Below are 23466 nucleotides of genomic sequence, written 5' to 3'. Positions count from 1 at the left end.
CTGCAGATATTCCCCTGCTGAAGGAAGCATGAAGCCTGCCAGCCTGCTATCAGCATCAGAGCATCAGAGCAGCAGAGCCCCTATCTCCCTATCTCTCACTGCTGACCAGGACTGACTGAGGCTGTCAACCCACTTGCCCCCCCCGCTCCTTCGACTCCCCTCAGCAGCCAGCAGAGAAAAAGACTAAGAACTATGCCCATTCCCCCGTGCAACCTCTTCTGCCATTGCTACCCATGCAGAGCAAAAAGCCAACGACCAATACCCACTGCACCATAAGCAATGACGGAGCACCTGGCGGCTGGATCAAATGAAAGACAAGCCAGACAAACAAAGTGGTGCCAGCTCAACATAAATCCTGTAGATCCCTTTGTATATGAGTAAAACATACATAATGAGTCAAGGTTGTGTACTATAGGCTACGTATTACCATACACTTGCCTCTTCCCGGGTGTGGTTCTCTATATTAACATTGTTCACAGAGGCTTCATTGGAGAAGGCAAAATCAATCGAGACACGTCGACCGTCTGGGATTACTGTGGATGAAAAAATAACAATAATTTAAAAAACAAAACCGTGTGATGTTTTCGCTCCTAACACCATGGCGTTCAGAATCAGAATGGTCTTCCCACTGTACTTGAAAAGTTGTGAGTGACGGCTAGGTTTTGCGGCCCTCTCTGTGAATGCTGCATGTTGTTTTTTAGTTATTGCTGTCACAGCACGGTGGCCCACTCTGAAGCATGAAGTCTCTTTTCACTCTCTCTCTCTTTCTCTCTCTCTCTCTCTTTCGCCTAGCTATCTGTGTATTCAGTTGGCATCTAGAATATGGAATAGCGCGATTGAGAACCTCTACAAGAGCTAAAAGCAGGGTGCAGCCTGCAGCATTTTACAAAGCACCATATCACAACTATGAAGAACTTTCTTCTCTGTTGCCAGCTGCACCTGGTATCTGGAAGGTGCTTCTGTCACATGAGTGGGCTCGATTCCTGTTTTTGGTTCTAAGAGGCATCATGAAACTGTGCTACATCTCACCTGTGTGAGGGTAGGGAGACATAACGTCACAGTTTATCTAGAAGCTGAGGGAGGGGCTTGTCTTTCAAAAGAGCGATCAGACACACGACTAAACTTAAAGGTGGTTTTCTTTTGAAATTTTCTTCCCACTGTATTTATTGTTTTGGTGTGTGGCTCTATTTGCTTTGGGTTGCTGAATCTGGGTTTATGAGTGCATGTGTGTGTGTGTGTGTGTGTGTGTGTGTTTGTCTTGCATCTTTTGTGTGTCAGCTAGACAGGAGGCAACATGTCCTCATATGGTAGGCCTCGATACAGCCATTTCCTGATTTGCCTCTTTTCGGATCAAGAGGCCGGCTTCACAATGTCCTTGTCTTTCACCATAGGAAAATAACCCTCCCAAGCACTGAATAAGTCACATGAATAAGCCAGCGTCACTTCAGGCAATGAGTCCAGTACACAATGTGTGTATTATTCATCTACTCTCCAACTAGAATATTTATCATTTTCTGCTGGAACGGCTGTAGAACACGAGTCTCCTTTAGAGGAACTGCTTTGCCCCCTTCCCTCCCCTCCCCTGCCTTCACAGTCAACCGAAGATTCCACTTTTTGTGCATTGTTGACACAACTGCAACTGGTTGCAGTGAAATTTAAAAAAAAGTTTTGTTATATATCACCCCGCCCCACACCCCCTCCACACACTCACTCACTCACTTACTTACTGTTTTGATGCCAAGTGCAAATTTTAAGAGAGAATCATGCTATAAGTCTTCCTCTGTTTTCATTGTCACTTGAAAAGCTTTGGTGGTTGAGCTGGTCACCCTGGAAACAGCATGACTCTGGATCCTGATAATTACTTTTCAAGCCTAACTGTTTAGAGAAGGAAAAAAACCCATCTGAATTTCTTGTTCTCTTATTTGGCATTTGCAGCTGTCTACTTCATTAATGCAAACAGAATGTTGCCTTAGACATGTACATTTCTTTGTTTGTTTTTTTTTGTTTTTTTGGATGTATAATCTTAAGCCTCCGCGTTGGTTGCTTTTACAATATTGCAACGTGTTCCGTTTTCCCAATGGCCTTACTCTGTTATTTTCTATTCTATGCATAAAACTGTCTTTGTGTATTTATCAATGAGTTAAATTTTTGTTGTGGACACGATTAAAAGAATGTCCATCCCTCTCTATTCCCCCCCACCCCTCCCTAGCTTTTCCAGCTACTGTGATGATGACGACGGCGACGAACCTATAAGCACCTATATTTCACTATTTCCTTTGCTTCCCTTTTTGCTACAAGGCATTAAAATGTTACGGGATTAAACTAAAAGAAGAAAAAACAAAAAACAAAATTAACATTGCGTTCAGAAGCACTGTTGTACGGTGTTGCTTCCCTGAAAATAACAGGTTTAAAAAGAAAAAAAAGTACACATCTTGATTCTTAGTTTCAGTGCTTTCAGCTTCGGTTTTTTCCTCTGTACATGGCAGTGGGTGTGAAAATAGTAATTTAATATTTGTATAAAGTTTAATTTAATTTTACAGTGTGTATATAACTTTCTAATTAAAGCTTTCTTTTGAATGTGGAAGATGAAGTGTCATTTATTCAAGCCTCTGTTATTCTAGGAAAATGTTGATCTTTTATAAATTAGTCATTTTATGCTGAAATCTGTCTTCATTTCAGAAGTTAGGACATTTCTTTAGAACTTTGGCAATGTGTATCTTTTTGGCGTTCTTTCAACATCTACAGAGGATACAATAGATGAAATTTGGACTTCCTTTTTTCTGTTGATCACTGAGAATTATCTCTGAAATAAACAACATTCACTCCTCCCTAACCTCTGGCTCTGTTCCATCATCTCTCAAATCCACGGCTGTAACACCTATTCTGAAGAAACCTGGTTCTGATCCCAACAACTTCAATAACCTTCGTCCGATTTCTAACCTACCATTTATTTCAAAAATCCTGGAAAAAGCAGTGGCATCTCAGGTTCATACTCATCTCCATAACAATAACCTATATGAACAGTTCCAGTCTGGTTTCCGCCCACGCCATAGCACAGAGACTGCTCTCCTTAAAATCACCGACGACCTCCTGATGGCAGCTGACTCCGGACTATCTTCCATTCTCATCCTCCTTGATCTGAGTGCGGCTTTCGACACCATCTCCCACCCCATCCTCCTCGACAGGCTAGCATCTATTGGACTATCTGACACACCTCTGGACTGGTTCATCTCCTACCTCTCTGGCCGCACTCAGTTCATCCAGCTGAAGACATTCACATCCCAACCTTCTCCCCTCTCCTCTGGTGTTCCTCAAGGCTCTGTCCTCGGTCCCATCCTATTTATCATCTATCTCCTTCCTCTTGGTCATATTTTCCGAAAATACAACATCCATTTCCATTGTTACGCGGACGACACCCAGCTCTACCTCTCCTCTAAACCCACCTCCACCTTCCCGCCCCCCTCCCTCTGTGTCTGTTTACAGGAAATAAAATCCTGGTTCTCTTCCAACTTTCTCAAACTCAACAGCGATAAAACTGAGGTCCTCCTAGTTGGTTCAAAATCCTCTCTCACTAACACTCCCAGTTTCACCATACCCATTGACAACTCCTCTGTTTCCCCCTCCACTCAGGTTAAGAGCCTGGGTGTCGTCCTTGACAGCTCTTTGTCATTCCAGACTCACATTAATAAGGTTACCCAGTCAGCCTACTTCCATCTTCGCAATATCAACCGCCTCCGTCCGTCCCTCACTTCCAACAGCGCTGCCATCCTGGTCCACACTCTAGTTACATCCCGCCTAGACTATTGCAACTCCCTCTTCTTCGGTCTCCCCCACAAGTCCCTCCGTAAGCTCCAACTGGTCCAGAACTCAGCTGCTCGTATTGTCTCCAGAACTCCATCCATCAATCATATCACTCCTGTTCTTCAACAACTTCACTGGCTTCCTGTCAAATTTCGCATAGACTTCAAAATCCTGCTTCACACTTTCAAGGCTATCCACAACCTCGCCCCCCCATACCTCTCTGACCTCCTCCACATCAACACTCCCTCCCGGGCACTCAGATCAGCCTCCTCCATCAGCCTCGCTGTTCCCTCTGCCCGTCTGTCCACCATGGGGTCCAGAGCCTTCAGCCGCTCTGCCCCCCGCCTCTGGAACTCCCTTCCCCCCGACATCAGGAACAATACCTCTCTATCCATTTTCAAATCCCGTCTAAAAACCCACCTTTTCAAACTTTCATACTCACTTTAATTTGTCATCCATCCTGCAGTTTTCTGATTGTATTTGTTTTTTATTGCACTTACATGTGTCCCTTTTGGCTCTTTTAATTGTTTTTTATCTGTATTGTAAGGCGACCTTGAGTGCCCTGAAAGGCGCCTTAAAAATAAAATGTATTATTATTATTATTATTAACAGAAATAAGAAACATTTTTAAAATGCTTGACGATTTGGAATTTAAAGTGAATATTCCAGTATTATTAGTGGTATTAAAACCTGATCAATATCAGCTTCAATGAATACACTAGCCTTCATTCTGGCACTGTTTAACCAGTAAATAAATGTAATATTTCTAATAATGCTTCCAGTGTTCCTAAAGTATGGGCTGATGTGGTTTCTATATTACATTTACAACAACATTATAGAACCTTGTGACATTCTTATCAGGTATGACTAACTCCTATAAAATATAATACCCTGTTATCATATAATCTTTGGAATAGCTGCTGTGATATTTGTTTAGTATGGTACAGTATTTTTTTAATGGGTCATACTCCCATCTGCTCCATCAATCCAAAATCAGGTCAAACATTAACCAGCATTAAATGGAAGAAACCCTCATTCTTGGTCAAAGTTCACCTGGATGCATCATAATTTGCAACTGTTTCATAACTGTTTTGTGTCTGGCTGCTGTGTTTGATTAGATCCAGAGGGACCTGTATCAGGAGCATACTGGTAGATCCCTTTAACTAACATCTTTAAAACTCATTTTATATGCTCGCAATTATGGGGTTTTTTTTTAATCCTTTCTGGCTCAAATTGGGGTTTATTATTTTATTTGTCCTGCTGTTTAACTGGTTTTCCTGCTGAGTCCTATTGAGTTACAGCTACTGTATTATATGTGATCTCTTCTTGCTCTTTGTATATTATTGTGTTTGGGTGACACCTACTGGTCAGAAATAGAAAGATCATTATTATTGTTATTATTTATTCTATTTCATTTTAGTTTCATTTTATTTTAAAGGCTATGCAATATTTGTCATACTTTTCCACAGCATTCAAAGTTGGCCCCTTCTCCCCAGCTCGACCAGAGAGAGAGAGAGGTGAGAGAGATAGCAGAGAGGTCACAGCAGACAGGATGAAGCTCTGCATTCACAGCAATATCCTGCAATGAAGCACCTTCCCGCAGGGTTGTGCAGAGGTGTGTGGGTGTGTTTATTTGTTCTTTAAAACATAACCGCAGTGAAAAAATAAAAATAAAAAGTTTTATTTATTATTCCAAATGTGTGTGTGTGTGTGTGTGTGTGTGTGTGTGTGTGTGTGTGTGTGTGTGTGTGTGTGTGTGTGTGTGTGTGTTGTGTGTGTGTGTGTGTGTGTGTGTGTGTGTGTGTGTGTGTGTGTGTGTGTGTGTGTAGCTCAGTCCCACCCTCAGTTAAGTAGACACACAGACCTGAGGCTCTTTATACATCCATGACACACAGATAGAAAGCAGAGCAGAGATGAGAGATGGAGACAGCAATGTAATCTAGTGGCTATGCTGCAAGTCCCAAACTCACACCCTGTGCGCTGTTATTGGCTGGGGGCTACTCACCCACTGCACAAAGGTTGATGCCCAGAAATATTCAAATACAGCAAAATAATCAAATAACATAATCAAATAATATCCCAAAGCATTATGTAAACAATCTGGCACCACAGTCACTAGCCAGGGATATATATATATATATATAATTCATAAAATTTGCATTTGTAGAAATAAAATGTAGCCATCAAATGTGAAAACTGACAATATACCGAAAGGAATTGTTGTTGTGTCAAAATAAAATGAAATAAATACAGTCACATCATATAAAGTACAATTATTTGGCTCATCAATGATGGTGGTAGTGGTAGCAGTAGTAGTAGTAGTAGCCTAGTAGTAGTAGTAGTAGTGGTAGTAGTAGTACACAGTCATTCCTTGTTTCTAAATCTAAATTGTTGTTATGATGTTATTTTGTGTAAATACAATGAGAGCCATTCCTTGTATACGTAAACATGCTTGACCACCATATCAAATTTATCAATCATTGTTGCGCATTTATTTATTTTTTAGGAATAGAATCGGTTGAGTGACGTCACGTTCGGAAACCAGACCTTCGGTTCTTTTCGTGTTCTGCAGCGTCACCCTTCGTCACACATCACGTGGGTTGTAATTTACCTTTTTTTTCTCTGACCGTCCCCTCCCAGCAAAGCACAGGCTCCATTTTGTTAAATTCCGGAGTTTGCGGTCATCGTCGACAGCCAGCACTGTAGCATCGTCTGAAACCACTTGAAAGGTATTTGTGTGCTAGTTTAAAGTGCGTCGTAATACTATCGTGCAATTCTTGTTTTGTTAAGACTTAACATTACGTGGCGTTTATTCATACCGCGAGCTTAAATTGCCCAGTAACAACGGTTTGCTTGAATGTGTTAACATTAGCTAACGAACCGTCCTGTAGGCCCCACAGGCTGACTAACGTTAGCTTGTTCCCAACACGACACAGTTCAGGTGAAAAATGACTAAAACGAGGTTTTTGTTTAGATTTAGCATGTTAGCTTAATTAACTTGTATACGCTTGTTTTTAGATATAACTACCAACGACAGCAGAATGAGTGGTTGTCGAATTTTCATCGGCCGACTGAGCCCCTCGGCCCGGGAGAAGGACGTAGAGAGGTTCTTCAAAGGATATGGCCGCATCCGAGACATCGACTTAAAGAGAGGCTTCGGGTTTGTGGTAAGATGCACGGTGGAAACATGCTAGAGGAGCCTCCATAACTCTGAAGTTATCTTTAATCTGTTACCCCCTAACATTAACCTAACCGCACGCTTATATCAACCTCCATTGTCTGCTACACCTAACCGTTATACTGTTATACACTTCCATGCTTCATTTCTGTGGTTTGTCCTTATACTATTCTGCACATGCATCTATTGCATGTCTAGCCATCCTGGGAGAAAGATCACTCCTTTGTTCCCCCCCCTCCCCCATTCAAATTAAGGGTCTAACGACATGTTTTATTTCTGTACAGACTGTAAAGCCCCCTCAGGCAAAGTAGTGATTTATACATATAACTTGATTGACTAACTAACCAAAACCCAAAACTCCAACCATGTAGGGGGTGCTTAAGGAAACATAATCTTAACAGGAGGGGGACAGACTTCAACACACCATTGCTGTTATGTCCTAACTGGTTTTCAAGCTACTTGGTTCCTGTATATGTTCACGCTTTGCGTTCACCTCACAGCAGCAGTTGTGGTCTGCCTCTGCTGTGTTCACTGCAGCGGATACGTTGTGCCACTTAAAGACTGCCAGTAATATGGTATTGAATTAGTGATGAATGTGTTGATGGAGTCAGACCACAACTGCTGCTGTTAGGTGAACACAAAGCTAAACTGCTTGTCTCTGGTTCTCCATCCTGTTTGCAGACACACTTATACCGCTGAACTACCTGTGTGCTCCTTGTGTGCATCAAGCTTAAAACTCAGATTTTTGCTTTATTTTTTAAAATTCAATAATAAATTAAAGATTTGTCAATTTCTATGAAACATAAGTTGTGCTCCAGCTAACTAAGACATATACATTCTTTGCATCTTTACACTAGTAAAGTGATAAGCATACTTTTAAAGTAATACTGCATATTCAACTATGCTTGATTTTGTGCACTGTTGATGCATACCATTGCCCCATTATGCAATTCTCATATAGAATAGTGATTTATACTGACATATTTAGTCAGCAGAGCATGTTGATTTATTCTATGTTAATTGTAAAAAAAAAAAAAAAAAAAAAATTAAAAAAAGTGTACTACAAATAATAGTACCCAGCATAAACTACAAAATTAGTATGTATTATGGAAATGAAACACAGCAGTAGTATTTGGGATATGTACCTTGCAGCAGAGGAAAGCTGGAATGTTTAAAATGGTTTCATGCTGTTATTCTGGGTTTGAAGAAGCACAAATGTAAGGAACTGTGGTTATAAACTTCATCTGTTTTCTGTTGTAGGAATTTGACGACCCCAGAGACGCTGAAGATGCTGTGTATGAGCTTGATGGCAAAGAGCTGTGCAATGAAAGGTGAGATATTTTACTTTAGGATAAATGTGATGTTTGCATTACCTTCCACTAGCTTCCTTGCTATTTCCATGCTATAATTTCTTCTGCTTTAAAACTTTTTTTATTTCAGGGTGACCATCGAGCACGCTCGTGTTCGTCTGCGGGGCGGACGCGGCAGAGGAGGCGGTGGCGGAGGCAGCGGCGGTGGTGGAGGTGGCCGTTTCTCTGATCGCTATGGCAGAGGCTCTCAGAACAGTCGGAGGTATCAGTGTTCACACCTCAGTTTCAGTGACAGTTTAATTGCTTTATAACGATAGGGCGAATTTAATATGAATGGAATCTGTCAGATAACACGTAAAAGTGAATATTATTGTGGAAGGTCAGTAATTGGATTGAAAATGATCAAGCTGTGTTAGTGTTCATATAATTGATCCTCTTCACACATCCCTCTCTCTCAGTCGAAACCCTCCTCCGATGCGCACTGAGAACCGCCTGATTGTGGAGAACTTGTCGTCTCGTGTCAGTTGGCAGGTTAGTTTTGACACATGTTTATTTATACACAGCAAGCCTCTAAAAGCTGCAACACCTGTTCACATCTCCAACAGTCTGCCTCCAACAATATACATATAAAACTGTAGAAATCAACATAGAAACTCTGCTTCTGGAATCATATTAATAAGACTTGAAAATCAAATATGTGTAAATGATCAAACTATTTTACTGTGATTAGGCCCAAACTGTACAAAATCATCTCTCTAAAGAACCTGCAGTTAATGCAGTTACGTAATAAGTCAAAAAAATAATAACAACAACAAAAAAACGTAATTTGTTCCTGTTTTTCAAATTTTAACCAATTCTTCACCCCTTTATTTGCCAGCCTGACTGTTGTGTCATATGGAAGAGCTCGCTTATGGTGGAGTTAACCCCTTCTGGGTCCTTCTGTCTGGGTTGAGCCTGTGGTGTTGAGCCTGAGTCTGTCCTACTCCTAGTTGATGCCTGCTGGTCATGTGAGCGCTCGCTCCACACTAGAGGCGCTGGTGGCCCCCTTCGCTCGCTCACAACGCCCCCTGTTGAAGGCACGGGGGGCGCCAGGTGTGTGGCTGAGAGCGTGAGAGAGGAAACAGAGAGTTGGCAGAGAGAAAGGAGAGGAAAGAGCGAGAGTCGATGGTGATGGTGGTGGCGTATTGATCGATGGTTCGTTAATTTGAGGGGCTTCGATCGATCGATATCTCCCCCCCTACCTCTACCCCCCCCTTCTGGTGTTCCCGCACATCGCGAGCGAGAGAGAGAGAGTGTGAATTCCTCCCAGGTGCCCACGGATATAATCTGCTGTTATCCCAAAGGGTTTCGCTCTCAGGTAGTAGTTTCCTCTCTTCCACCCTGTTCACTCTCTTTACCGAGGCGGGGTGCCGAGACAGGGGCGGTCCCGGCGCGGAGCCCTGTGCCCTCCTCGCCAGGGAAAACGGGGCTCTTAGTGCCAAATGCTGCCCAAGCGGCGCCACTGCAGTTCAGTTCATGCAGATGGTGTTCATCTCTCTGTAGTAGTTATGAGTGGGTCCAAGAATCTCCAAGCTTTTCTAAATATTCAACCTGTCTGCTAACTGTCTTAATTGGTTGATACTAAATTAACACACACGTTGCCCTTTTTTTTTTTTTTTAAAGGTTTAGCGTTTGTTGTAAACAAAAACAAAAAAGCAGATTTGTAGAACTGATTGGTTGATTATTCTTTGAGGTTCTCGGACTCATCCCTGCAGTAGCCTGTGTAGTCCTCTCAGAGAATCTAACCATCTCTCCTTTTTTTGGGTAAATCAGTCCTGTTTTTTTTTTGTTATTTGTTGTTTTTTTTTAATGTCTCAGCTGTGCTTGTGTCCCGAGCCCCTCCACCAGTTAACTGATGTTTACGTGTGTAGGACCTGAAAGATTTCATGAGACAAGCTGGAGAGGTGACTTTCGCAGACGCACATCGACCCAAGCTCAACGAAGGGTAAAGCCATTATTTTGAAAGCAGAGAGAGAGAGAGAGAGTGTGTGTGTGTGTGTGTGTGAGAGAGAGAGTGTGAGTGCTTATATTTGTAGTTTGAGGGGAAATTACCATCTAATTTATGTCAAAAAAGCATTACCAAGAATACAAATAACAGCGTCTCATGTTATGTTTTTTTTCCAGGGTTGTTGAGTTTGCCTCTTACAGCGATCTGAAAAACGCCCTTGAGAAATTGTCTGGAAAGGAAATCAATGGCAGGAAAATCAAGCTCATCGAGGCAGCTAAGAAGAGGTGAGTGGTCTGCTGGAACCTCCATCGACTGAACGCATCGATACATGTTAGAGAAGTCAGCTGATTGTGGCTGATGGAACCCTTTTTTTTGCTCATAATTGGCTGAGTGCTGCTTATAGATCCCACTTTTATACTCATGTTGCCTTTTTATCCGCCTGCTTTTAAAGAGCTGACGCGCTGGCAGAGCGGTGGCAAGATGAAGAACATGACTCAGAGAGTTCAAGGAAAGAAATAGAACTTGGAAAACTCTGGTTGTGCTTTAGCCTAATGTTACTCTTCCTTTTGTTTTTTTCCAGGTCAAGAAGTCGTTCCCGGTCCGAAAGCTCTTCTCGCTCGCGCTCTCGTTCCCGCGGCCGCTCCCCATCGCGTTCCCCCAGACGCTCCCGCAGCCCAGCGAAGGCTCACAACCGCTCCCGCTCTCGCAGCGGCTCCCCCGGTGGCGGCGCCTCCTCCCCCCCGAGAAGCAAATCCAAGGAGCCCACCAAACGCTCCTCCAAGACCAGCAAGTCGGCCACGCCGCCCTCCCCCCCGGCTGCCCAGAGAGCCTCCATGTCCCGTTCCCGCTCCCGTTCCCGCTCGCGCTCTCGTTCCCCTTCTACCGACAGCCAGCGCTAAAAGCTTAGGTTTTTAATAGGAATCAACTGTAGAAACAACTTGTTTCATCAGTAGAATCAATGAGGAGGAGTTAGCACACCTGAGCTCCCATAAACCCTCTGAAAGCTGAGAAGTTATTTAGTTTTTTTTATCCTAACTGTATTTTTATTTTGTTTTTTTAGTCACAACTACCAAATGGCTATGAATTTGATTGTAGGGCATTTAAATGAAAAGAGTAACAGGAGACACTAGTTGCACAGTGAAGCTGTTTGTGTCTTTTTCCATCATAACATCAAGTATGAACCCTTCTCCCATGGCCACGATTTGTAGATATTTAGGTTATTTTTGACACAGTTTATCCATCCCCGTTTTTCACAAAAGACCAACCACCATTTGTCAAAAAAACCCCATCAAAATGCGCAAGTGAACCAGCTTTTAGACTCACTGTTTTGAGGCTGTTAAGTTGTGAAGCTCTACACTTTGACATAGTTTGAAGAAGGAATCTGTATTTTCTAACAGTATCGGAATGCTTTTGATAAGTAGCGTGATCAGTTTATTTACCTTTTTGTGACGCTTTTGCTTGTTAGTGGAAGAATTTTTCACAGTTATGTCCTTATGTCACTCATGTTTTGACCTCTTCTTCCCTTTTTATAACCTACTGCACCCACCACAGACAGCATGTGATCTCGGTTAACTTTAGTTTGATCACAATTTCAAATCCGGTTTATTATTGGAAATATTTCAAGTTTTGCTTAAAGCTTAAATACAAGCACCATCATGACTGGTATTGGCAGCTGTGTACAATAATGCACATTGAAACGTCTTTTCATGGATCTTAATTTGCTTTAATTGACTTGCATTTTATTTGTGGAGAGATGCGTAACTGTCAAGGACATGGTTAACTGTAATCAACACTTAAAAATGGTGTTGATTACATGAAGCGGTTTATTTTAGCATTATTAAAATGTGTGTATATATTTTTTGTTTTGTTTTGGTTTTGGGGTTTGTGTACAGCATTATAGACTTTTAAGTGTTGATACTGTGACTGTTCTGTGGTTTAAATGGAAAAGTAGAGAAGTTTAGAAAAATCAAACATTTTGTACATAAGGGTTTTATTTTCAGTGAGAAAAAAATGGACGTTTGTATGGTGCAGTAATACAAGTGACTTACAATAAAATGGTTAACAAAATCATGCTCTGTGTTTAGTAATGCTTTTATAATAGACATTTACAAGTTGTAACTGTTTAAACAAAAATGATATGCACAGCACACAACGTTTGTACTGCAGTTATACATCTTCCATAGGTTTCAATTAGTGCAAAGGAGCCCTTACAGTGAACTACTTAAGTCTTGGTCAGTCTGTAAGCTCAGTATGACGTCACGTTTGTAAATCTGGGCGGTGTTTGATTTCTTCTATCATACAGGCCCCTCCGGAGTAGGTTTTAACTCTTCCTCAGTAGTAGCTGGCTGGTAAGTGTCTGTAGGTCAAAGCAGAAAAAGCTTATGATTATGAAATGTCTAAATTCAAATTAGAGGCTTATTAATTCCACATTTTTAATATAAAAATGAATCAAATATGAAAGTTATTAATGGTGTGGTGAGGAAAGCAAGTATTCAGTACTTTGTAGAAGCTGCTATGGCAACAGTTACAGCTTTGAATATTATTGGGTAAGTCTGCACGCTTTCCACACCTGTTTCAGGCAGTTTATTCCAATTTTCACAGCTATCTATAGAGTTCCTCTTTGGCTTCTGACTTGTTGGGCCCTATACACACACGCAGGTACATGCCTTTCCAAACTGTTGAATCAATTCAACTTATCCAATCAGTTCTAGATCTGCCTCAGGGGTAATTAAAGCAAATGAGGTGCACCTGACTACAATTTGGATTTCTAAAAATATATCTTTGTCATTAAGGGTTACTGAGTGTACTGATTTATGGGAAACTATTTTATTCATTCTACAACACTATAAAGAGTACAAGAAGTGAACAGTCTGAATACTTTATGAATCTAATGTATCATTGAGGTAAAGATCCCTTTTGATTACAACAGAGAGAAAGAAAGCAAACACTAGTGCAGTTTCCCCCATGTTGCTATGAAAACCACTTACTTTTTCATATCAAAATTTTCAAATGCAAAAAGAACATTTTTTAGCATTTCTGGTATTTTGTTGGCCTCGCTCCACAGAGTGGTGTAAATCCAACCTCATGACCTCTTCTCACAAGCTGGGCTGCAATTAGTGACTATTTTCAGTATCATATAATGTATTGATGATTTTATTATTAATAAATCACTCTTTTATTTCATAAAATGTCAGAAAACAGTGAAAAATATCTCAAATTTGCTTGTTTGACCAAGAGTGTAGAACTCAAAGATATCAAGTTAACATTGATATAAAACTACAAAATCAGCAAATTCCCAAATTTGAGAACCTGTATCTATCGTATCTTGGTGGTATTTTATGTTATTTTAACTTAAAAATTCAATAAGATTTTTTTAAAGGTCGTTTTTTTTTCTATCATCTGTTTTCCTTTATTCCATTAACCCTTTATAAACCTTCTGTGAGTCTCACCTTTCTCTTTCTGCGTGAACCTTTGGTGGCACCTGAACATCACGATGAGGACCCCCGCCTCCATCAGCTGGAAGCTCGCGTAGACCATGGGGAACAGAAACAGAGACCCAATCCTTGCTGCAGGAAAGGCTATCTTCAGAATGGTGGAGCACAGCTGGATGTTCTGACAGCCTGTCTCCATAGCAACAGTCCTCCGCTCCCTGATGGGGAGAGGCCAAGGACGTATTCATAAGTCACGGATACATTAAAAAAAGGCTAATTATTCTTTATGGTTAGACGTGACTAATGCTGCCTGCTGTAATATCCATTGGGGCTTGAATTTCACATAAAACGCCTCCGCTCCTGCTGACTTACGATTGGTTGAGTTTAAAGAGCGAGGAGATGATGTAGCCGAAGGTGTAGCCTATGAAGGGCATGAGAGCAGCGATGGCCATCAGGGAGGGAGACAGCACAGTGAGGATGGCGCCTTTGAGACCAAAGATGGCCATGACACCAACCGCAACGACAGAAGTCATCATTATAGTGAGTCCCACCTGAGAACAGAGGGACAGGACATAAATCACACTGTAACCCTAACCCTAATCCTACTCAATGCAACTCTTCAAAGTCCACTTCACAAATGTCCACCACATCAAATGTCCAGTAAATGAAGACATTTGAATACAAAGCCTCCAGACTTATATACTGTACATGAGAGTCACTTGGACACAAAAGGTATGATGCCCCCTGGTGTTACCTTTGTTAGGCCCTGATTTACCTGTCTGCTATGCTTCCAGCCACACCTGAGGGCCCACAGGGTTGCCAGGTTATTAAAGTCCGAGCCTATGCAGCGTTTCTTTCTCCTCTGACTGCTTGCTGCTGCTTCTGTTTGAATCTTTCTGCTTCTCCCTTAAGGCACCAGTTCTGGTTTGGTTTAGTTATGCTGCCTTAGTTATTTTTTTACTTTGCTTTCATGCATCCTCCAACACTTACACACATTCTCCACGTATGCATCACAAACCCTACTGATACCACTACACTCCATACTGTGAATATTTATTATGTATCTTTTGTTACATGTTTATGATTTGTACAGTTATTCTGCTGGAGACGAGACATGCCAACTTCAACTTCAACTGTTTCAGTTTTGTGGTTGTTCTTCATGTTCTGGGGATCATTTCTTCAAACTGGGTACATCTACTGTTGGAATGGAGTGTTTTAAATTAGCTTACCTCTCTTCACTGTGGCCACTGTTTCATTGCAAATCAAGCACAATGGTCTCCCCTTCTGGCAAAATGAACATGTGTTTCTTTATCCTGTCATCCTTTAAACGTACAGTTTTCACTGCCAACCTTTTTTGGTTTTTTTTGTATAGGCTTGTTTATGACAGGCCATGATTTGCTTTTATACTCCTTCAGACATGATTGTCAAACCTTTGGAAAGCTTTGGCTGTGTCACTCAAAAGCAATGCTGGGCAGGTTGCAGTGGAAATTTGTTCCCAGTCAGGATTAAATTGTTATGTGGTTCAGAGTCTGCCTATTGCTGTAGATTGTTACATGCTTATTTCTCTGTGCAACTATCCAAAAATGTATAAAAACATACTGATGTGCCACATTGTTGCAGTTGTTGACTTGTTCCTTCATTCCTGTAGTTTATTTCAAATTATTTCCACTTACACTGTCCTCCTGCCGTAAAGAATCAAGTAGCCTCCAATAAAAATACAATATGCTCCTGTCTGAGTAACATCTGCGAAAAACAACAATGCCCAGCTTCTTAAGGAAATAATAACGCCTTAAAAAAAGAAACTATATATTTGTGACCTGTTTTTTTATTTCTTCAGTAGGAAGCAATGGGCCTGGAGCTGAGTTCAACAGACATACTGTACTGCTGTTGTTGTTGTTTGTCTTTTCATGGATTTTGGAGACAATAATAGAAGTATAAAATATTTAAAGCTGTTGAGTTGGGTCACATTACTGCACTTGACTTCATTTTAGTGATGTAGGGCTGCAGCTTTGATGATTTTCACCATTTTATCTATTTATTTGATTATTTTTGACCATATAAAATATCATAAAATGATAAAAAAAAAAATGTGAAAAATGCCCATCAAAAGTACACAACTCCAAGTTGCTGTCTTGAAATTGCTTGTTTGGTTGGACCAACATTCCAAAACCAAATATTTCTCAATTTAAAATGATAAACTCTTCATATTTGAGATCCAGCCGACTTTATACATTACAAAAATGATTAAAACAATCAATGATCCACATTGTTGTTTCTCAATTTTTCATTTTTCCATCAACCAATGGTTTCAGTGCTGCAGTGATCATCTGACCCTCTGACCCTGCACTAACCTTTGTGATGGTCCTGGCATATTGCGGCCTGTAGTAGTTGATGAGGATGCCGATGCCGCAGGGTATGAGGATCATGAACAGCGATATAATGATGTCGACATAGGGCACGGCGTTCTGCACGCTGCTGAAGCCCTGACAGTAGAGGTAGAGCAGCAGCGGCATCATGCCCAGAGCCAACACAGTGGAGCAGGTAGTCATCACAATGCTGAGGGGAATGACAAGGAATGACAAGGTAGGTATGGATGACAGGAAAACAGATGCTGGGTCATAATTTATCCTCAAACTGAATTCATGTCATTTCAATCCACCAGTGGATGGGACCAAACAGGCTGCTCCAGTGCTGGTTCTCTTATCAACTGCTTATCAATAAAATGTGATTATGGATAAACCCCAAAGTTGATCTTTGATTTATCATCTGCCAGTTCAAAATGTTCCCTTCAGCACACTTAGGTTAGAAATGAGGAGTCTTAAAAAACTACTGAATAAATGATAGAGGAGACTCACCACAAGGTCAGTTTAGTTGCTGATCTGACACTTTCAAGAATTCAATTCAATGCAACTTTATTTATCCCTATAAGGACAATATTATATGCAGCAGTTCATCAACCAGATCAACAGATATAGACACATTTGATACGAAAGACAGGGAAAATGTCTTAATCAAAGCTGAAAACAATGAAAGGCTACAAACTATAAGTAATACATGAATACTAAGAAGAATAAGTACTAAATGGTTTGATGGTTAATTTACTCAAGTACTGTGTCCAAGATTAGTTCTCAAATAAACATAGGTGAAAAGTTCTTTAATGGAAGTTGAAACATCTACAATTATTTGCATGACAAACTCCATGTGCATATAAAGATCATGCAAATGAGACCAAAAGCTCCAGAACAACTACTTAATTGTTGTTTTTGTAAGATTGTTTTTTTCTTCTTCTATGGTTAAGAATGAATTGAACCTCAGCAAGTGGATAGATATTCATGAAATTTGCTGTTGGTTCTCATAAATCCTTTTTTTCCTCTCCATCATCATTCAGAGGCCAGTATGTTACTTCCATGCAGCATCTTTAAACGGTGGGTCGTGGGTGTAACGAACACTGTCACCTCCAGGGGCTGCAGAGCCTTTAGAATAGTTCATAACAGGTTGCCTATCTTCTAGTATATGCATGACATTATATGCTAGCCCACTGTGACAAGATTTACACCCCCCCCCCCCCCCCCCCTGCTGTTATACAACTGCAGCTATCTCACAACATGCTATAGTGACACTTACACTCTAATAATGGCTTTAATGTAAATCTAATATAATGTAATCTTGATTCTGCTTGCTGAGGAGTATATTCATTTTCATACTTCTATGTTTGTGACCATGAGGTGACAAATCATACATAAAACACTGGCATTGTCAATCATTACCACCTCCATTAATGCCGACAGCCACCAGGTTAGAGTGTGCTTTACAGCTGCAGGACAGATAAGATCCTCAGACATCAGATAGAGCAGGAATGTCCTGAATATCACGCCACCATAATATACACACCTGGTCTGTGATGAAGGAAGGGTGACTGGCCGAGCGGTTGAAAGTAGAGGTAAGAGTAAGAGGTTTGGTATTGTCTCGTTAACGATCAGATTATAGTTTTATGATCAGGTGAGTGGTGATGTACAGCAGGTCAACATGACAGGAAACGTGCAAATGGTGGTAATTAGATCACAGGACGTACTTGCATTGGCACATTATCAACAGCAGGTGCATTAAAACACATACTGAGGTAATGAACTTTGCCATAAAGGGTGAGTTCACCAAAATCATTGCTCAGTGTGATTCATTGTGATGTGACTTGCGGTTTCTATGCACTCTGCAAAGATCAAAAGTGTGATTAATCAGATTTTGAGATCTGCAGGATTAAGAGTAAACACTGCGATCACACTGAGAAAAAAGGTTGTGAGACATTCAGCTGTTGCAAGATTTCTGCATTGTTGCAGGAGCATCTCAATAAGACAGAAGTAAGATAAATAACAGCAGATAATGATTTTATTGATGGACTGACTGCTCCTAAATCTGGGTCATGTTTCATCACTTTTTTTTAGCATAAAGTAAGTACTTCAAAACAACAGGAATTATAGTTATTTCTGCCTCCACAACCTGACTATAAATAATCTCTTACATTCACAGCCACCCCATTATAGATACTATTCAAATGCTCCTCAAATTCCTTTACTTCTAATATAGGTACACACTTACAGTATGTTGTCCTAATAATTGCTTTATTTTATTAACTTCATGGATACTTTTAAGGCACACAGAATGACCAGTCAAATGTTTATAATATGAACCTCAGTCATCACTTTTTTAATATAGCATTTTCTTCTTAAATCAATGTGTGTGTGTACCTGAGGTTCATGTCCCCCTGCAGAGCCAGGGCCAAGATGTTGGAGAGGCTCCCTCCTGGACAGCATCCACAGATCAGCACCACCACAGTCGTCATTTCAGCCAGCTGGAAGGCCTGCAGCATGAAATGTAATAACTTTATAACCAAAGTGCTAATACTGATAGAAAACCACCAGCGCTCACTCTGTTGTAGACTACGGTTTATAGAATCTGTGGAAATAGAGAACACATGATGCATAAGAAGGTGTGAGGTCAGGTAGGGAACAGCGTGTTCTTTACATTGGCTTTTGGAAATCTGTGAATCTTGGCGCAACAGCCTCACCACAAGATCCATTTAGTGGGTTTTTCTGGAGCTTTCAGTCGTATCACACAAGCTATGGTTTGCTGTTTCATTACTTACTTTTTGTTTTGCCCTTTTTGACTTGAAAAAATGTTTCTTTGCAGCCTGTTTCATGTATTTTACTGCTCTTTAATCATTACTGAGTAGGATTATGGTTAGGGTTAGGGTAAGTGCTGAAAACCACTGCTGGTAAAGTTTTCTAAATTTAATTTGACTGTTTTTGCAGGTAGTGAGCAAATAAAAACAAAACAAAAGTCAACATTTCATAAGAAAATAGACCATAACTGAATGGGTGAATTAGAGGCAAATTGTGAAGGTAAGAAAAGTGCTACAAGTGTAGTCCATTTATCATTTCACAGAAAGAAAATGTATAGATTGTATTAATATATGCAGTGTGTGATGCATTTTATAAACTGCACCAGGCATTATGTACACCCTGTGTAGTAATAGCAGCAATACAAACCCGAGCCAGGCAAAAAGCTGTGAGAGGCATGACACCATACTGGGCCAGCACTGCTATCGTCACCCCCTTAGGTTTCACTATGTGACCCTGGAAACAAAGAAAAAGATGTTTTGGTGCTGAAATGATCACAAAAAGTCCCAAAAAAATCCTTTATGAGCACATATAGAGCATGTTAACCTGATAAATACGTATGGACAGAATGATGCTGAAGTCACCTTGATCTTGGACACCTCCATGGTGCATCCCATTGAGACCATAGTGATGAATAAGACGACTATTAAAAGCGTGTTGATGATTTTGTCAATTAGAGGCGGCAGGATAGGCGTTAAAACAACAACAGAGCTGGTGTTAGCGGCCGTCATATTGAACATGGAGCTGTCATTTTGCCAATAATCCAGATAATCGTACACATAAGAGGGATCCTCTGTGTAGTCCGTGTCGTCCATGGTGCCTTCCAATGCAGGAGCAGCACTTGAGGACAGAGAGAGATAAGTAAGAGGTTAGATTTTGCACTGGCAGTGATTTTAACATTGAGCTCTTCAGGCCTCTCTTATTTGCTCATCCATCAGTCATGCACAACGCTTCAGATCCTCTTTTTTGATTCAACAATCAAATAATCAGAGCATGACGAGGCGTAAGCTGCCAGAAAAGAAATCCAAAATTCCTTTAGAGGGCATTGCTTGTTCTTTGCTGCACTGCAAGTTAGATCTTTATTAATGACAGTCTGAGTGCAGATAGTGTTTTATCCACGCTCTTGATGCACAGCGGAGGGGTTTGCAGTCGGTTTTTATGAAGAAAAATTCTCAGGAATCTGACAGCATGGGGAGATAATGCCGGTGCACCTCTGCAAGTGAGAACATGCTACCGAGAACACGTGTAGAGATAAACTCGGTATTTTCCTCTGGAGTTTGTTTGTGTTGGTTTAAGTTTTTACACCTAGCTGGTGCATATTGCAACTGTTAACCTCTTAAACTAACCTCCACAACATGGACATTCATGTAAATCGCTCTTCCTCCTGTGAGATACTCAAATCATATACTTTTATTGCCGCTGACTGTTTTCCACATTGTTCCTTAAAGGTGCTCATTGTTTGTGCAATTGGCAGAAAGGTCGCTTTTGCGTTGGTTAGTTAACTTGTTCAGTTCATAGTACACATTATATGGCCTTGACTACCTTTAACCTAAAATGATCTGTACTGAATAGCCTCACAGTAAAAGGTTTGTCTTTTTTTCACTTTCAAGACATTCTCAAACAGCCTGTGTTTCCAATTTGAGCATTTTTAACTAAATATCAGGAGCATGAATACCCTTAAATTGGCAAACAAATAAATTGATACTTATTCGTGAGATTCATTTCAGCTCTATTACTGTTGCACATGGAGCTGGAAACTCCCTCTGTTTCTGTTTTACAGCTGTTACTTGCACTGTCTGCATGTTTTCAGCACATACTAAATGCAGCTTGATTCTTACTAGCGTGCTTGCTTCCCAACTAGAAAAGACCATTATGATTCAGAGGGATTAAAGATAGAAGAATTAAGCTGACAATATCAAAATGTTTCCAAATATCTGGGAAGAACTTCTGCATATCCCATGAGTCATTCCCACTACAATTTGAGTTACAAACAGTCCTCAATTCACTTACACCTGTTCCTTACTTACATTTAATGCTATTTACACCAACAAGCACACACTGCTTGACATTTAACCAGAAGTGCAAAGATTTAAAGGTGTTTAAAACCTTTTGACTGACTGTAAATGCATATTTCTGTTTGCCTCTCTCAAACCTCACTCTCCTTTGTGCTTTGATGCCAACTTAACCTCCATCTCCATAGCTGACAACCACATCCTCCCCTGCTGGCATGCTCAAGCTGTGTGCACACAGATTACTTTCACAGGATTTTTTTTTTTTAATATATCTATTTTGCACTCATGGATGAAAAAAAGAAACAAAAATACCACAGGGCTCCATAAATGTGTCTGGCAACTATATACTGACATCTTGACTGTTCGGCAGGTGAAAATTGCACACCTTTTCTTTGGAGGTCAGTTTCTAAGAAATAGAAGAACCTCCCATGTGGATTCTTCAGAAAGCAACATTTATCTCTGCTTGTAGTTTAAAGCTGACAGATATGGCTGCAGATAGATTTCATACGTCGTGTTACCTGTTGGATCAGGCGTTCTTCTTCTCTTCTTTTCTCTCTTCTGTGCTCTCTGAAGAAAAATCTTGGTCCTTGTATGTCACTCTCTCTTCTGTCAGTCACTGGTGACAAGTGAAGGCTACTGGTTGTACAGAGGTGCCATCTAGTGCACAGATGACTTCTGCAGCTTGTAAGGAGAGCAGGAGAGCTCATCATATCTGATTTGACTAAAGTACAAAAGCAGAATGAATACAATATATTTCTTGACAAATACTTTTGTTTTTTGGAGATCAAGATGTATTTTTGTGTGTTTGTGTGTCATTGTTGGCTCAGTTTGGTTAAATAAATCTTCCAAAAACATGATTTTAATGACTCAAGACCTACAAAATTGCAGATGTGATACAGTCCACTGTAAGTAATCATTTCTCAAGTACATTTCAATTCAAGAAAAGAGTCTGCAGAGACTTCTCTGAGGAAAAAGATCCTGCAAAAATTCCCCAAAGCATTCTTTGCTGCTTTGTGTTGGACCTGTTTACAAGTAACCACAATGAGTCATGAAATATCTAAATCATGTCTCAATCCTGCGAGAGTATATTTCGTGTTATTTGTCCGATTCTGCTGCAACTTAAAGTGCAACAGCTTCTGTTTTAAATGTTGGGATGTTAGAAGGAAGACAAAGGTTAAAAAGCTGTAAATATTCTTTATCAAACAAGGATGTAGATGTGAGTCTGAATGCACCTAGAGGCTGCACTTCTCATTACAGTTTACAATATTAAACTGTGAGATAGAACGAACATACAAAAAATGTTGCCACTATTGGAGCCATACCAAATGTAGGGCGAAAAATGCTTGTTTTTCTTCATGTACTGATCCACCACATTCAGTTAAAAAATGGTTTCCCCATTTGCTGCCAGAATTTGTCAAAACAAGAGTCTTTAAAAACACAAATGGATGATCTAGTCACTAGAAATCTACAGTCTTGCTTTCCACTGTTTCCTTTACTGCTAAGTGAACCTTTCGAATGTTATCAGCGTGCAGATTGGTGGCAGCGTTCTGGCTAGCAGCAGATTAGCGTTTGCCAGGAACAAACTCTGCACATGATCACAAATTATGTAGAGTTCACAGATTGTTGCTCTAAAGCTGGTGCCAATGTTCCTGATGGTTTGATGAAATTCAGCTGTTGCCGACTGTAGGCTGCAAAATCTTCTGCAGAGTAAAACGAATGAAAGTGTGAAAGTGTGCAGTTTTACTGCATGTAGCGCCATGTTGTTTCAGAGAAGCTTCTACCCATGGAGCTCTAGAGGCCTTAAAGCTCCAGCCTTACTAGGTCTTATGATAATTTAATTGAAAATGTGTTTGAGATGATGGTTCTCTAAAGCATTATCAACTAACATGATAAGGGTAGATCCTGTTTTATTTCATAATCCTGACCTAAACACTGTCTTTGACATGTCAAAATCTAGTTTTTGAGACTTTCATTATGTCAGTTTTTTGCATATTCCTAAATATATTTTTGTTTAATCAAATTACCACAGAGTAAAACCTGGGACAAGGACATACTGGACATTGCACAGTAGAAAGAACGAGGTTTATTGGGGCCAATTAGCTCATTTTTGCCCTAGGGCCGCCCCAACAGGTTAATTCAGCCGTGCCTTAAAGGACCAATATGTAGGATTTAGTGACATCTAGTGTTGAGGTTGCAGACTGCAACCAACTGAATACCCCTCCCTTCACCCCTCCCTTTCAAAGCTTGTAAGAGAACCTATGGTGGCGGTGAAACTCACAAAATACGCCAAAGGCCCATTCTAGAGCCAGTGTTTGGTTTGTCCATTTTGGGCTACTGTAGAAACAAGACAGTGCAACATAACATGGCAGCTTCTGTGGTAAAGGACCCGATCCCTCTGTAGATATAAAAGGCTCATTCTAAGGTAACAAAAACACAACGATTCTTATTTCCAGGGGATTATACACTATTTAAAACATACTTTTAAATATTATATTCCATTTCTACCTATAGATCTAACTAAATCTTACACACTGGTCCTTTCAGAGGACATATTTATTTTTAATTTATTATTT

At 40.5% G+C, this 23466-nt stretch overlaps 3 protein-coding genes across 4 annotated transcripts in view; 2 read left to right on the top strand and 1 right to left on the bottom strand.

Annotated features, from left to right (window-relative positions):
* Nucleotides 1-2584, top strand: part of susd6 (sushi domain containing 6) — a 34621-nt gene extending 32037 nt beyond the window's left edge. For both annotated transcript variants that reach the window (XM_062437315.1, XM_062437314.1), the window contains exon 7: nucleotides 7-2584. In XM_062437315.1, coding sequence (XP_062293299.1) covers nucleotides 7-32 — 26 coding nt within the window. In that variant the 3' untranslated portion in view covers nucleotides 33-2584. The remainder of the gene's footprint in view (nucleotides 1-6) is intronic.
* A 3828-nt stretch (nucleotides 2585-6412) lies between these two features.
* On the top strand, nucleotides 6413-12346 carry srsf5b (serine and arginine rich splicing factor 5b). The gene is made up of 8 exons (XM_062437012.1): nucleotides 6413-6530; nucleotides 6820-6968; nucleotides 8240-8310; nucleotides 8420-8551; nucleotides 8748-8820; nucleotides 10200-10273; nucleotides 10453-10560; nucleotides 10857-12346. The coding sequence occupies exons 2-8, from the start codon at nucleotides 6843-6845 to the stop codon at nucleotides 11173-11175; spliced, it is 903 nt and encodes a 300-aa protein (XP_062292996.1). The 5' UTR covers nucleotides 6413-6530; nucleotides 6820-6842; the 3' UTR covers nucleotides 11176-12346.
* On the bottom strand, nucleotides 12339-21526 carry slc10a1 (solute carrier family 10 member 1). Its single transcript, XM_062437013.1, has 8 exons — nucleotides 21412-21526; nucleotides 19466-19721; nucleotides 19251-19337; nucleotides 18450-18562; nucleotides 16059-16263; nucleotides 14080-14258; nucleotides 13726-13925; nucleotides 12339-12632 (listed from the first exon to the last, which is right to left on the bottom strand). Exons 2-8 carry the CDS (start codon nucleotides 19694-19696, stop codon nucleotides 12571-12573), a joined length of 1077 nt encoding a protein of 358 aa, XP_062292997.1. The 5' UTR covers nucleotides 19697-19721; nucleotides 21412-21526; the 3' UTR covers nucleotides 12339-12570.
* Between the last annotated feature and the right edge of the window lie 1940 nt (nucleotides 21527-23466).

This window comes from Scomber scombrus, chromosome 17, assembly GCF_963691925.1.
Source record: "Scomber scombrus chromosome 17, fScoSco1.1, whole genome shotgun sequence".
Lineage (NCBI taxonomy): Eukaryota > Metazoa > Chordata > Actinopteri > Scombriformes > Scombridae > Scomber > Scomber scombrus.
This window is presented reverse-complemented; position numbering and strand designations above follow the sequence as displayed.

Bases quoted from the DNA above. Each gene is read 5' to 3' on its own strand.
- slc10a1 (XM_062437013.1), bottom strand. From the start codon at position 19,696: ATGGACGACACGGACTACACAGAGGATCCCTCTTATGTGTACGATTAT. The intron at 19,338-19,465 runs GTGACTTCAGCA...CTTTGTTTCCAG, and splicing joins TGGAGGTGTCCAAGATCAAG to GGTCACATAGTGAAACCTAA. The intron at 14,259-16,058 runs GTTAGTGCAGGG...CTCTGTTCTCAG, and splicing joins ATGCCAGGACCATCACAAAG to GTGGGACTCACTATAATGAT.
- srsf5b (XM_062437012.1), top strand. From the start codon at position 6,843: ATGAGTGGTTGTCGAATTTTCATCGGCCGACTGAGCCCCTCGGCCCGG. The intron at 8,311-8,419 runs GTGAGATATTTT...TTTTTATTTCAG, and splicing joins AAAGAGCTGTGCAATGAAAG to GGTGACCATCGAGCACGCTC. The intron at 10,274-10,452 runs GTAAAGCCATTA...TTTTTTTTCCAG, and splicing joins CGACCCAAGCTCAACGAAGG to GGTTGTTGAGTTTGCCTCTT.